Consider the following 13,520-nt stretch of genomic DNA (forward strand, 5'->3'; position numbering starts at 1 on the left):
GCTGCCCCTTCACCAACACACGGCAACTGAGGAAGGGTGAAAACAGCAACGGAGGGGAAATCCCCACAACAGCCACAAGAAACTGACGGCGTGACATCCGGGCGGGTGGGGGGGGAGCGCTGAGGGCGAGACACCTGGGCGGGGGGGGAGGGCTGAGGGTGTGACACCTGGGCAGGTGGGGGGGGAGGGCTGAGGGCGTGACACCCGGGCGGGTGGGGGGGGGAGCGCTGAGGGCGAGACACTTGGGCGGGGGGGGGGAGGGCTGAGGGTGTGACACCTGGGCAGGTGGGGGGGGGAGGGCTGAGGGCGTGACACCCGGGCGGGTGGGGGGGGGAGCGCTGATGGCGTGACACCCGGGCGGGTGGGGGGGGGGGAGCGCTGAGGGCGAGACACTTGGGCGGGGGGGGAGGGCTGAGGGTGTGACACCTGGGCAGGTGGGGGGGGGAGGGCTGAGGGCGTGACACCCAGCGGGGGGGGGAGCGCTGATGGCGTGGCACCCGGGCGGGTGGGGGCGTGCTGAGGGCATGATACCCGGGCGGGTGGGGGGGGGAGCGCTGAGGGCGAGACACCTGGGCGGGGGGGGAGGGCTGAGGGTGTGACACCTGGGCAGGTGGGGGGGGAGGGCTGATGGCGTGGCACCCGGGCGGGTGGGGGCGTGCTGAGGGCATGATACCCGGGCGGGTGGGGGGGGGGGGGTTGCTGCAGAGGAATCCCAGGGGGTTGCTATCAGCTTAGGCCTCTTTCCGGCGGGTGTCATGGCGTATTTAGAGAGCTCCAATAATTCCAAAGCCGCTTACAGGGCCGGGATTTGGGCCTCCAGCTTCTCTGGCGAGGGATTAGCCCCCGGCGGGGGGCGGGGGCTGCAGGACTTGCTGGGCTGCACAGGGGCCTGACCCCAGTGGGGAGGCAGGTGGCACCGTCGGGGGGGCCTGGGGAAAGGGCGATGGGCGCGTGGCCGGGCGGGTGACATGGTGTGTGCGGGGAAGGGGGATGCCCAGAGGGGTAGGCGGGGGAGCGGCTGCCTGCGTCAGTGACTGACTCTCTGCACCCCCTGCCGGCTCCCCCTCGCCATAGGGCACCGGGCTTGCCCACACGCCCCGCCTGACTGAGGGCAGGGCAGCGTCAGGGGCTACGGATCCCCCGGGAAGGGGAGAACAGAGACGAGGGGCAGGGATTTCGCCAGGATTCTGTGGCAGAATCACGAATAGAAGCCAGGGGTCCGGGCTCCCAAACCCACTAGACACCCCCCCTCCCAGAGCCTGGGACAGAGCCCAGGAGTCCTGACCCCCCCCCCGGCCCTCCCCCCCCCGCTCCCAAAGCAGGAACAGGACCCAGGAGTCCTAACCCCCCCCCCCGGCCCTCCCCCCCCCCCCGCTCCCAAAGCAGGAACAGGACCCAGGAGTCCTGACCCCCCCCCCGGCCCTCTCCCCCCCGCTCCCAAAGCAGGAACAGGACCCAGGAGTCCTAACCCCCCCCCGGCCCCCCCCCCCCCGCTCCCAAAGCAGGAACAGGACCCAGGAGTCCTAACCCCCCCCCGGCCCTCCCCCCCCGCTCCCAAAGCAGGAACAGGACCCAGGAGTCCTGACCCCCCCCCCGGCCCTCACCCCCCCGCTCCCAAAGCAGGAACAGGACCCAGGAGTCCTGACCCCCCCCCGGCCCTCACCCCCCCGCTCCCAAAGCAGGAACAGGACCCAGGAGTCCTGACCCCCCCCCCGGCCCTCACCCCCCCGCTCCCAAAGCAGGAACAGGACCCAGGAGTCCTGACCCCCCCCCCGGCCCTCACCCCCCCCGCTCCCAAAGCAGGAACAGGACCCAGGAGTCCTGACCCCCCCCCCCCCCCCGGCCCTCACCCCCCGCTCCCAAAGCAGGAACAGGGCCCAGGAGTCCTGACCCCCCCCCCCCCCCGGCCCTCACCCCCCCGCTCCCAAAGCAGGAACAGGACCCAGGAGTCCTGCCCTCACCCCCCGCTCCCAAAGCAGGAACAGGACCCAGGAGTCCTGACCCCCCCCCCGGCCCTCACCCCCCCGCTCCCAAAGCAGGAACAGGACCCAGGAGTCCTGACCCCCCCCCCCCCGGCCCTCACCCCCCCGCTCCCAAAGCAGGAACAGGACCCAGGAGTCCTGACCCCCCCCCCCAGCCCTAACCCCCCGCTCCCAAAGCAGGAACAGGACCCAGGAGTCCTGACCTCCAGCGTTGCGCTTCACTCACTAGGCAGCACTGCTCCCTCACACGTGTTCCTCTTCCCCGCTCTTCGCTCACCTCGCTCCTGCCCCCTTCCCCCAGCTGAGAGCCCTGCCTCCCAAGGCTGGCACAAACCTGCCCTGCCGGGCAGCGCACTCCAGAGCCGATGCCACTGGCAGGACGCCGGAGCCTCGCTCCGGCACCTTGCAGAGGGAGATGCCTTCCGCGCCTCCGGCCCGCTCCCCCTTGCTCTTCCCACGCACACAGACGCCCATTTGCTCCTCACTCTGAACGCAGGGGCGGGAGACGACAGCATTGCCCGGGTGGTGTGTGCGCCCCCCCATGGGGGGGGGGAGAAATGTCATTTGCACACCCAGTGATGTCACTGGAGTGAGGATTGTTGAGGGAAACTGAGGCAAGGAAAGGGGAAGGGACTCGCAGAGTCAGTGGTGGGGCTGGGAATGGAACGCTGGAGTCCTGTGCTTTAACTGCTAGGCCACGCTGCCTCCTTGGCCCACAGTGACCAGGGAGAAGAAGGCTGACCCCTGGTTTTGGGCCCCTGCTCCCCCATACCTCCTGTGTGACTTGGGGCAAATCACTCAGCCGCTCGGTACCTCAGTTTCCCATCTGTACAATGGGGGTCCAGCTGGCATCCCAGGGGGTGGGGATAACAGACTGCAGGCACAGCGATGCTCTGGGGACAGGGGCTCTACGGACACCCCAGCGCCACTGCCCTAAGGGGAGCACAGAGGAACGTTTCATCCTGGAGCTCAGCCCCCGAACTCGGCTGCTGGCCCACAGGGGGATCCAGCCATGCCTCTCTCGCCTAGAGAGACCTCACTGGAGCTGGGGGGGGCTCACGCACTGGACACGCCCCTGTGGCTGCCGCCAGACTGGGCAGGGCCCGTCTCTCCGGCTCTGAAGGAAGCGCCAGTCCCAGGCCATCAGTGAGATGAGTTGGATGGGCTCAGCTCAGTCTCTGCTGGGATGTGCCAAGACCGCCCCCCAGAATCTCCCCCAGTCAAGAGAGCAGAGCGGGCTCCCGGCCAGGAGCAGATGCAGCATGCGGGGGGGAGGGGGGGGGCAATGACGAATGGGGGGGTGCAAACTGAGGTTTGATGCTGCACGTCACTCATGCCCTCTGCCAAGGGCCAGGCTAGGACAGGAGCTGCCCCGTGGGGCCAGGCCTTTTGGCCTGACCCTGCAGTTTACCAAAACCATCTTTGCTTGGGAGAAGCTAGAGGCAGCGGGGGGAGGGGAGGGGCTGTAAGAACTTTGGGGGGATCCCAGAGTGGGACACCTGGGGGGGCTGTAGGTTGGGATTGGGAGGCACTGGCCATGTGGGGAGCCCCAGGCTGGCCTAGCTGAGGGCTGTGGGAATCGAGGGGGCTGGCCGGGCTGCAGGGACCCCAGCTGTGGGGCTGGGACCAAGGAGCTCGTGGGAGCATGAAGCAGAAGAAAGCCAGGCAGACACCTCAGCGTGGCTCCGGCCCCTCGCCTGTCCTGGGAGGGGCTGTGACCCGGCCGGGTGGGAGACACGCCCGGTGAGCTGACAGCCGCTCGTGAAACACCTTCCCTCCCCGTGCGCCAGCGCTGGGCAGCCACCATGCACAGCCCTGGCCGGGCAGAGCGTAACAGGAGCCATTGATCGCGCCCCCATTCGAACAGCCAGGGGCGGCCGGGGGGGGCACAGACAGGGGAGGAGACGAACCCAGAGACTCTCACACAAGGCCACAACAGACCCGTCCTGCTCTAACCACTGAAGCAGACTGCCTCCCTCATTCTGAGACCCTCTGGGGCCAGCACAGATGCGCTCGCTGCACTTAACACAGAGACTGGCCCTTGCCGCCAGCCCACACCCCAGGGGAACCGATACCGGTTGCTTCCTGGTCTCCAGGTACAACCTCGCCGGCAACACCCGCTCTGCCTGTTCGAAAACCGCCAGCCGGCCCCACAAGGTCGCAAGACTGGCTCCAAAGTCAGGAGAGTGTAAACAATTACAAGGTGCAGGGGCTTGTCATTCACCGGCTGGTTTGAGCTCCAGGGGACACATTTTGGGGGCTTTTCACCGGGACTAGGAGATTTAAACACCTCCCCCCCAAAAGCTAAACCAGAGAGTCTCCCTGTTACACCTGCCTGCAGCAGCAGGGCCATGCGGCAAAACAAGAGCTGCAGGGTGTGTCTGTGTGTCTGTCTCCCCGCCCATCCAGAGGGGCTGGCACTCGTGCCGTGGGGAGCGTGCACGAGTGCACGGAAGTGAGTGCTGTGGCACGTGACAGATGCTGGCTTTTCGCCTGCGCAGGCACATCCCATTGCACTTCCCTTTGCACGTGTGGGTTTGCACGTGCGTATGAGCAGCTGGGGCGAATGCGTTGGTGCACAAGGGCGTGTTTTAGCACGGAGTTGTGCCCTCTCTGGTGCGTGCTGATGGGGCCCACGTGCGTCAGCACAGGCGTGGGCTGGAGCGGAAGCGCGCGTGCAGGCGCACGCCAGAGCCTCGTGTCCCTCGTGCCAGGCGACGCGGCTGCTTTCACGGCGCGGTGCTGCCCTGCTCCACAGCGCAATGCCGACCCTGGCAAGCCGCGAGCAGTTAGCTCGGCGCCGGAGCAGCCGGAGGGTCCCAGGAGTTTCACTGCCTGTCCTTCCTTGTGTGCCGGCCGCTCGCTAGCCTGGCACGCCAGGGGGCGTGAACGCGCAGCAGGTCCACCCCCCCATTGAGCCGGGCAGCGCTTCCGGAGGCTGGGGCTTGGCTCGAGGCACGCGTCCTCGGCTGGGAGTCCGGAGCACGTGGGTCTCTATTTCTCCTCCCCCACGGCAGGGCCCGTCTCCGACACAGCGCTCTGGGGCTCGCACCTCCCGCTCCTATTCACAACCCGCCCTGCGATTTCAGCGCACCAGCCAGGCTTTCAAACGAAGGGAAGTTGAGAGCTCGGGCCCAGAGGGTGTCTGGGGTGCTGGGCGCCTTCCCGCCACGCAGGCACTGGCAGGGCACAGCACACGCAGGAGCTGACTCAGGAGACAACTCTTCCGTCCAAGGATCCTTTCCACGGGCTATATCCCGTCATCCACCCCTGAAATGCAGCCACCTCTGGGGTGGAGCGCCTCTGCCACGTAGCGGTGCACCGCAGTCCTACAGAGTGGGGCAGGAAGCGAAGGGAAAGCCCACGGCCCCTCCCAACCTCCGGGGAATAGCAGAGCTCTTAGAAGTGGAGCGTGGCAGGGATGCGGGGGCTACACTAATGTCTGCAGCTAGCTAAGCATGGACCAGCAAGAGAGCCACCGCCAGGAGCGGCTGCATTCTCTTACCACTGCCGCCACCGACTTACCCTGTGGCCCGTACCCATGCCATGCCTCAGTTTCCCCATCTGTAAAAAGGGATAACGACACTTTCTACTTCCCTGATCCTATTGCTACAGTCTCCAGGCTGCACCTGTCCCTCTCCCAGGGCTTCTCCTGAGCCTCCGCTCGTCCCAGATGCCTTGTCCTGGCTGCGGTTTTGCCTGGCTGCTGTCTGTGGCGTTGCCTGCAAACTCCTCAGTCCATTCAAATGCTCCTGCTCCGACCGCACAGAGCCCATTGTACACGGCAGGTGCCTCGGAACGGGCTGATCCGAGACAAACACATGCCTGGCTTTCACAGCAGTGGGGTTCGGGGGTCGCTGGCTAGTGCAACGCCAGGCCTGCAGGAAGATATGAAAACCCTGGGACAGGCTCCCCCGGCTGCCATGCTGCCTACCAGTGACTCAGGTAACTCGGTGCAATAGCACCACAGAAGCTGCTGAGACCAACTTTTCCGTTGCCAGGGAACGTAACGTAACAAATATACATGGAACGGCAGAGCGACCGCAAGGAGAGAACCAGAGCTGCCTGCTCTGAAAGGCCAGATCTTTCCCGTCTGCACTATGGGAGAATCCCTTCAGCTGTTAGCAGTACAGGGCCTGTGACACACAACTGAACTCAATACCCTAGCCTAGCGGGTAGTGGGGATCACATGGACACGGCCCCAGTCCAATCAGTGACAGTATCACGATTAGCTTCCCAAACTGGCTCCGGATCAGTGACTTACTGGACGTGTGGGGCTCTTTGGCTGAGCCGCCAGCCGCCAGGCAAGACAGCAAACGACCCAAAGTCAAACCAGTGCCCGAGGTGCGCAGAGGTCACCGCAGCCACCGAGCCCGACAGCACCCCAGCTCCGATTCAGTAGAGGCAGCCGCCTGGCAGCCCTCCGCCCCGGGGCGCGCTCTGCACTGGGACTAACACCAAAGCCCCTCTCGGCCAGCTCTGACCCACTCTTCGCATGACAGCAGCCTGGGGCCACATTGTCAACGGCTCAGCCCCCGCCATGCCCGTTACTCGAGTCCCTCTGGCAATCCAGCCCCAGCTGGTGTCTCAGCCCATATCCAGGGGCAGCCTGTACTTGCCTCTCCCAGGGAGGCAGGATTTGAACCCACCACCCTGTCCTCCCCAGGTGAATGCCCTATCCCCTAGTCCATGGCAGAACCCACCTGGAGTGAGTCTACTGTTGCCTGGGCTCCGTCTGTTCCAGGGATCAGCCGCCAGGACCATCAACACTGCATCTTTCACCAGCAGTACAGTCAGATAACACCCTTCCCCCGGCAGAGGGGCACACTGCCACCAGCTGATCCGTGCATACCCTGTAACCGCCCATAACCAGCCCGTCTCAGTGAAAGACACTAGAGATCTTCATGCTCCAAATGCACAGACCGTGCCACTCCAGCCAAGGAGACTCTCCCTTGGCTGTCAGCAGTATGGGGCTTGTGACACAGCTGGGCAGAGTTGATTCCAGCCACCAGCGGTGCACACACGTACACACACACCGGGAGTGGCACATCAGCCGGTACCGAGCGCTCCTCAGGACTCTGGATTCACACACACACTGCACAGTACAAGTCACAACACACCTGTGCCCCTGCCCGGGGGGGTGAAGGAGGAGGCTGCAGGCGGGGGGGGTGTGTGTGTGGAGGGAGAGATCACCCTGCCCTGGAATTCCCAAGTGCCCTGTACTGGGGGGGAACTCGGTCCCCCAATTCTGGGCTCGCACCTGTGGGGGGAATCTTGCCCCCCATGGGGCAGTAGCAGGCAGGGACCCTCTCTCACAGGCAAAGGGAGACAGGGAGGCTCTGGGCTGGGACTCCCCCCTCCGCCCCTTTGGCTTTTCCCATTGAACCCTGAGTCTCTCTCTCTCCCCCCAACTGGTCTCTGTCTTACCCCCCAATCCTTTTATTCTCGCTCTGCCCCAGCCCCACCTGGGACCCAACTCTTCTTAGCACCCCCGCCCTCCCCCACAAGCTGGCAGCGCCCACCCCAGACCAGCTCCCTCCCCCCCAGACATCTGGGCTCAGGGCCACCCTGACTCGCCCCTTAGGCATCAATGGGGCAGCATGCGGGGGGGGGCATCAGCCCCACTTAGGGCCCCTGGACAGCCCGTGACTGAATGGGGGAGGGGCTGACAGATCCCACAGGGACCCCCCCACGGTTGAGGCTGGCACCCTGCATCTCCGGAGCCCCTGATTCACCCCACGCTCTGACCCACTGCTCCTGACTGCAGAGATGGGGGGCACAGGGCCGGGAAGGGAACCCAGGAGTCCCCGCTCGCCTGCCGCCTTCCCGTCCGCTCCAGGGGGCTGCCCCACAGCTCCCCGCCCCACTCAGCACCCGGCCCGGCTCACCTGCGCGGGCGGGCTGCCTGGCCAGCGCTCCCCGTCCATGGCATCCGCCCAGCGCGCCGCTCCGCGCAGCCCCGCCGGCCCCGCTGCGCTGCGCCCGCCGCCCTGCGCTGCGCGCCCCGCGCTCTGCCCGCGCCTCGGGACCGACCCGCAGCCCGGCCGCTGCTGCGCCGCCGATTGGCGGCTCCGCCTGACGTCAGCCCTGCTCGGCCAATCGCGGGCCTGCGATGTGATGTCACGCTCCGGAGCCCCGCCAGCCCGTGCGGGGCAGGTTGCGGGGTGCGGCGCCGGGATGCGCGCACAGTGACAGCGCGCGCACACACAGACACACACACACACACACACACACCCCGATAACCTCCCCGCACACACACACACATACACGCACCACACACTGACAGCCTCTCTCCCCACACTGACAGCACACACACACTGACAGGACATGGATAACACACACTGACAGCACACACACACACACACACAGAGACACCACACACTGACAGCCTCTCTCCCCACACTGACTGCACACACACACACACACACACTGACAGGACATGGATAACACACACACACACTGACAGCGCACACAGACACAGATAGCCTCCCCTCCCCCCACTCATAACACACATACACTGATAGAACAGACAAACTGATAACACATAGACAAACACATACACACACACATACACACACAGATAGCCTTCACCCCCCACACCCTAGCCCTCTGCCCCAATCCCGAGCCCCCTTTCACACTCCGAAGCCCTAGGCCCTACTCCCACCTCAGCCCAGGTCCAGAGTGAATTTTGTTACGCGCAGCATTTCCATATTGGTACACAAAACTCATGCCACACATGGAACTACAAAGCCACAGGGAGCAGTGGTCCGGCCCCAAGAGGGAGTTGCAAGTTTATTTTAGGAGAGCTGTGCTATTGGCCCCCTTCCTTCTGCGCTGCCTTCAGAGGTGGGCGGCTGGAGAGCCGTGGGCATTGGCCGGGTACCCGGCTCAGCGGCACAGAAGTAAGAGCGGCAGCACCGGATCAAGCCACCCGTACGTCTGCCCTGTTGCCTTCGGAGCTGGGCAGCCAGCGAGTGGCAGCTGCTGACTGAGGGTCCAGTTCTGCGGGCAGCAGCACAGAAGGAAGGGTGGCAATGCCACACCGTGCCAGCCTCACGTCTGTGCTGCTGCTGGCAATGGTGCTGCCTTCGGAGCTGGGCTCCTGGCCAGCAGCCGCTGCTCTCCAGCTGCCCAGCACGGAAGCCATGCTGTTGCCAACAGCCACACAGAAGTTAGGGTAGCAACACGCCCCTAACACTAACCTCCCGACGCTTCCCAACTTACGTTTGGGCCAGGACCCCCAACAATTACAACACTGTTCAGTTTCCGACTGAAATCATGAAAGGTGTAGTTTCTAAAATCCCAGGACTGTGAAACTGACCACAATGGACCCTGAATTTGCTAGGGCCCTAATTATGGGGAGGATGGATGGACAGAGGGCTGTGTGTGAGTGTGAACAGGAGCACAGGGATTGCAGGACATAGGCATGGTTGGACAGAGCACGATGTATGGTGGTGGACGGCCAGATTACAACAGCCGGACAGACACAGGCAGGCAGGAATAACAGTGTTACTTAGGAATGGTCTATCCTGGGGGTTTAGATCACATTTAGCCGCATAAAGTTGATTTTTCTAAACAATGATCCCAAACTACCAAGCCCGCACCACCAACTTAAAGGGCCGTTAAAGACGATTTCTGTGCTCCTGCTTTCATGAGGAGTTACCACTAAATTCAACCTTGCATGGTTAACTTTATGGCAGTGCAGACGCAGTGCTGTGAAAAATCAACATTCTTGGCCTCCTGGAGGTGTCCAGCAGTGCCTCGCGGTGCCCTCTCTGGCCAGGACTTTCAACTCTACAGCTCTCCAGGTGAACAGGAAAAGCCCCGGGACCATGTGAATTTCATTTCCTGTGTGGCCAGCGTGGTGAGCAGACCTCGGAGCAGGCAGCGCACCTGAGCATGAGTTCCCGGGGACACAGACGAGCACCGGCTTGGCGCATTGTAGCCGGATGTAAGGATGACAAATATTCTTAACGTGGACAAACGGGATGTGAGGGTCGCCAGTTGAACAGATCCGAAGATCACAAGAAAAGAGGAGACTGAGGGGGGATATGATAGAGGTCTATACAATCATGAGTGGTGTGGAGGGCCAATAAAGAAAAGATATTTATTAGTTCCCTAAATAGAAGAACTAGAGGACACCAAATGAAATTAATGGATAGCAGGTTTAAAACTAATAAAAGAAAGTTCCTCTTCACACAGCGTGTAGTCAACCTGTGGAACTCCTTGCCAGAGGAGGCTGTGAAGGCTAGGACTATAATAGAGTTTAAAGAGAAGCTGGATAATTTCATGGAGGTTAGGTCCATAAAAGGCTATTAGCCAGGGGATAAAATGGTGTCCCTGGCCTCTGTTTGTCAGAGGCTGGAGAGGGATGGCAGGAGACAAATCGCTTGATCATTGTCTCCGGTCCACCCGCTCCGGGGCACCTGGTACTGGCCACTGTCAGCAGACAGGACACTGGGCTAGATGGCCCTTTGGTCTGACCCAGTCCGGCCGTTCTTATGTTCTTAACGGACGCAGCAGGAAGAGACAGCCCCAAAGAGTGGCTGGAGCAGCCCTTTGCGCTCACAGCAGAGATAACAGGCCCTCAGCCGGACACGCAAGCAACAGCTGAATCCTGGGTGAGCTAGTCTAACCCCCCCGGTGCCTAAAGCACCCAAGAGAGATGGCAAGACAGCAGCACTGAGGAGACTTCACAAGCCCTGGAAGGGGAACCGGCTCCAGGCCCTCCCCTCCCCTCCCCTAGCAGGGATTTTAGGAGCAGCTTCTCCACCCCCCCGTATTGATTCAACAGCCCTTCCCAAAAGGGATCCCATCCAAATATTAACCAGGCCCCCTCCTGCTTAGCTCCCCAGCTCTCCTAGTTACTCGATTAGCCCAGCTGCCAGGACTCACAGCTGCTCCAGGGCATTGGCAGGGTGCCAGGCATCACTGCAATTAACTAGCCCCTTGTGCTAAGTTTTCTGTCGCTCAAGCCAAGGTGCCATTTCGCCGCAGTTCGCAGCCCCCCCGCTCCAGCCGCATAACCCTGGGGCTCGCAAAGAGCCTAGAAATCCCTGGAGCGGGAGTCAAAGCCATCGGCTCCCCAGGAGGGGCTCTCGGAATCCGTGTGGGCTGGGGTCGTGCAGCCACGCACAGGTCTGCCCACACGGCCTGGGCAAGTCACCCCACCGAGCGCTGCCTCAGTTTCCCCTTCTGTGTGCCAGGCACCCCAGAGTGAGGAACCACCACAGGCTGTTATTCGGGGGGCAGCTGAGTGACGACAGTGGCCAGCCATTCCTGTGAGTCAACAAAGAGCCTCCTGCGGGTTCCAAACTTAGCCACAGTCTGCATGCTCACAGGCTAGTGCAGGGACAGCAGTGTGTGTGGGGGGGGGGGGCGGTGTAATGGATAACAGTGGGCAGCCTCCCCTACTGGTTAGAACAAGAGACAGTCTCACAGGGCTCCTGGCTCTAACACCAACACCTGCACAGCTATGGGGGAGTCACTCCCCTGCTCCATGCCTCAGTTTCTCTCCCACCCCGCAAGGACAGGGGAGGAACAGAGCAAGACCCCCAGCTTGCACAAGTGCTTGGAGATCCCTGGTAGCTGGACGGAGTCCGGCGTGTTCTCACCAGCAGGGAAATGAAGGCAGATCCAGGAGCAGAATGAGACACGGGCAATGGTTTCAGACTGTTGCCACGGCAGTGGCTTGACCTGCGGCCTTCCCACCCCGGGGTGCTGTACAGAGCCCAGAGGGGCTGTCTGCAATTCAAACCCACAGCTGGCCGAGTTGGGTGCGCAGGGCTTGGGCTAAGGGGCTGCTTAACTGGTGTGAGTGTGTGTTTGGGACTGGGCTCTGCCCGCGAGGCAGAAGGGTCGGAACCTGGGGGTGTGGCCTGATCCCAAACACCCCACAATTAAACAGCCCCCTTAGCCCAAGTCAGCAGGCCCGGGCCGGCCGCGGAGGGGGCGGTACGGACACACCAAGGCGGGGGCTCACCCTTTCCAGATGCCTGGTCCCCCTCTCGAGGCCAATTGGCACGCGGGGTGCATGCAAAGCCGCCGTTGGCACCGCCTCGGATCCCGCACTACCAAAGGGTCAGGGCGCCCGGCGCGCCCACATACCCACAAGATCAAACAGCCGGCCTGTACCCAGTGTCTTCCCATGCCGGCGCGTCGTGGCGAGAGTGGCGTATCCAGCAGCGGCTGTCGGGCACGTCAGCTTGTGCCGACCTCGCCGGTGCTCTATACGGCACCTGGAGAAAAACTAGGCCAATATTTCTGGGCGCCCCGCAGTGTGTGTGTCCCCTGGCTGGGAACCACTGCCCCAAACGGCACCACTTAGCAGCTGGGGGCAGCCCCTGCCCCCCCCCCAAACTGCACTCAGTGCTCACAGTGCAACCAGGCCAGATGGGCAAGGAGGGGAATCCGGGCAGGGAGCCCGCGGCTGCTATGTCCTCAGCTCAGTCCAAAGCCAGCCGGCAACTCAGCTGCCCCGTGAGCGCACGTGGCACAAGGCACCAGGCAGGCCCTGTCCTGGCCGGGAACCCCCAGCACCCGTAGGGCGTGGCTGTGTCGGACGGACCTGCCCAGGGGCCTGCTGCCAGGCCCATGTCTGGAGCCTGTGAAAGGGGGTTTATGGAGAGCCGGTAAAACTCAAGTAGCCGGCAAAGGCTGGTCAACAAACCCGCGGCTTCCCGAGCGCTGTGCTAATTGCCCTGATGTGCTTGGATCAGCCCAATTAGCAGAGCTGGTGAATGTCTAGCGTGTGGCTTCCTCTTCCCAGATGATCTCCTGAGACAGGATGGGGGGGGGTCCAAGAAAGCGAGCGGGAGGGGGCGTGCGCTTGGCTGGCTGCCGCAGGTCCCTGCCCACAGAGGGATGCACACAGCTGTAAGCCGGTTGCCCTCCCCGTCAACTGCCCCACGGCCAGAGGCTCGGCCCAGCCCCCACCTCCAGTGTAACAAGTGTTCAGTGGGACAGGAGAGCAGAGAAAGGTCCCAGCCACGCCCTTGGGGTCCCTCCGAGCCAGAAACACCAGTCCAGGGCTGGTCCCACATGGTTCCCTGCAAGGCTATAACCTTCAGCTCTTCCCAGCTCCCAAGCAATCCCCCCTCCCTCCCCTGGGCCTTTCCCCAGCCACCCCTCACTCCCTGCCCTTGGGGGAGAGAAAGGAGTGTTTATATACAGCATCCACTCCCAGCATGCCTGGCTGCAAGGCCTACAGCTCCCATCAGCCCCAGGAACTACAACTCCCACAATTCAACTCAGTCTGGGCTGAAATGCGGCTGGGCTTAGCAAGTGGCTGAGCTATGCAAGCAGGGGCGGCCCATCCACAGAGGCGAACTAGGCGGCCGCCTACGGCGCCAAGTTAAATGGGGCGCCAAATGGTGACGCAATATCACTGAGGGGCTGGGGGGGGGGCGCCGACTGCATGGCTCGCCTAGGGCGCCAGTCGCTGGCAGCTCGTCTAGGGCCGCCCCGGATGCGAGCAGCTGGGTGAGAGGTTACGTTGGGCAAGTGGCTCTACTAAGTGAGCAGCTGGGCTCAGCAAGC

The 13,520-nt window shown here is 63.0% G+C and overlaps 1 protein-coding gene across 4 annotated transcripts in view; it reads right to left on the reverse strand.

Moving 5' to 3' along the window:
* The window catches only part of LRRC24 (leucine rich repeat containing 24), a 34,048-nt gene that overhangs the window by 15,079 nt on the left and 5,449 nt on the right, over positions 1-13,520 (reverse strand). Inside the window, exons 1-2 of one of the 4 annotated variants that reach the window (XM_075919961.1) lie at positions 7,871-7,975; positions 6,686-6,835 (exon numbers count right to left, since the gene is read on the reverse strand). The exons of 1 other annotated variant lie outside the window; for it this stretch is intronic. Coding sequence is in view for 1 of the 3 variants with exons in the window: in XM_075919960.1 (XP_075776075.1) it covers positions 7,871-7,914 (44 nt within the window). In the remaining 2 variants the exon portion in view is untranslated. Of the gene's footprint in view, positions 1-2,754; positions 2,916-6,685; positions 6,836-7,870; positions 8,029-13,520 lie in introns of those variants that run through there. 2 more of the 4 variants (XM_075919962.1, XM_075919960.1) reach the window with 2 other exon arrangements.

The sequence above is a fragment of the Pelodiscus sinensis genome, chromosome 2, assembly GCF_049634645.1.
Source record: "Pelodiscus sinensis isolate JC-2024 chromosome 2, ASM4963464v1, whole genome shotgun sequence".
NCBI classification, from domain to species: domain Eukaryota; kingdom Metazoa; phylum Chordata; order Testudines; family Trionychidae; genus Pelodiscus; species Pelodiscus sinensis.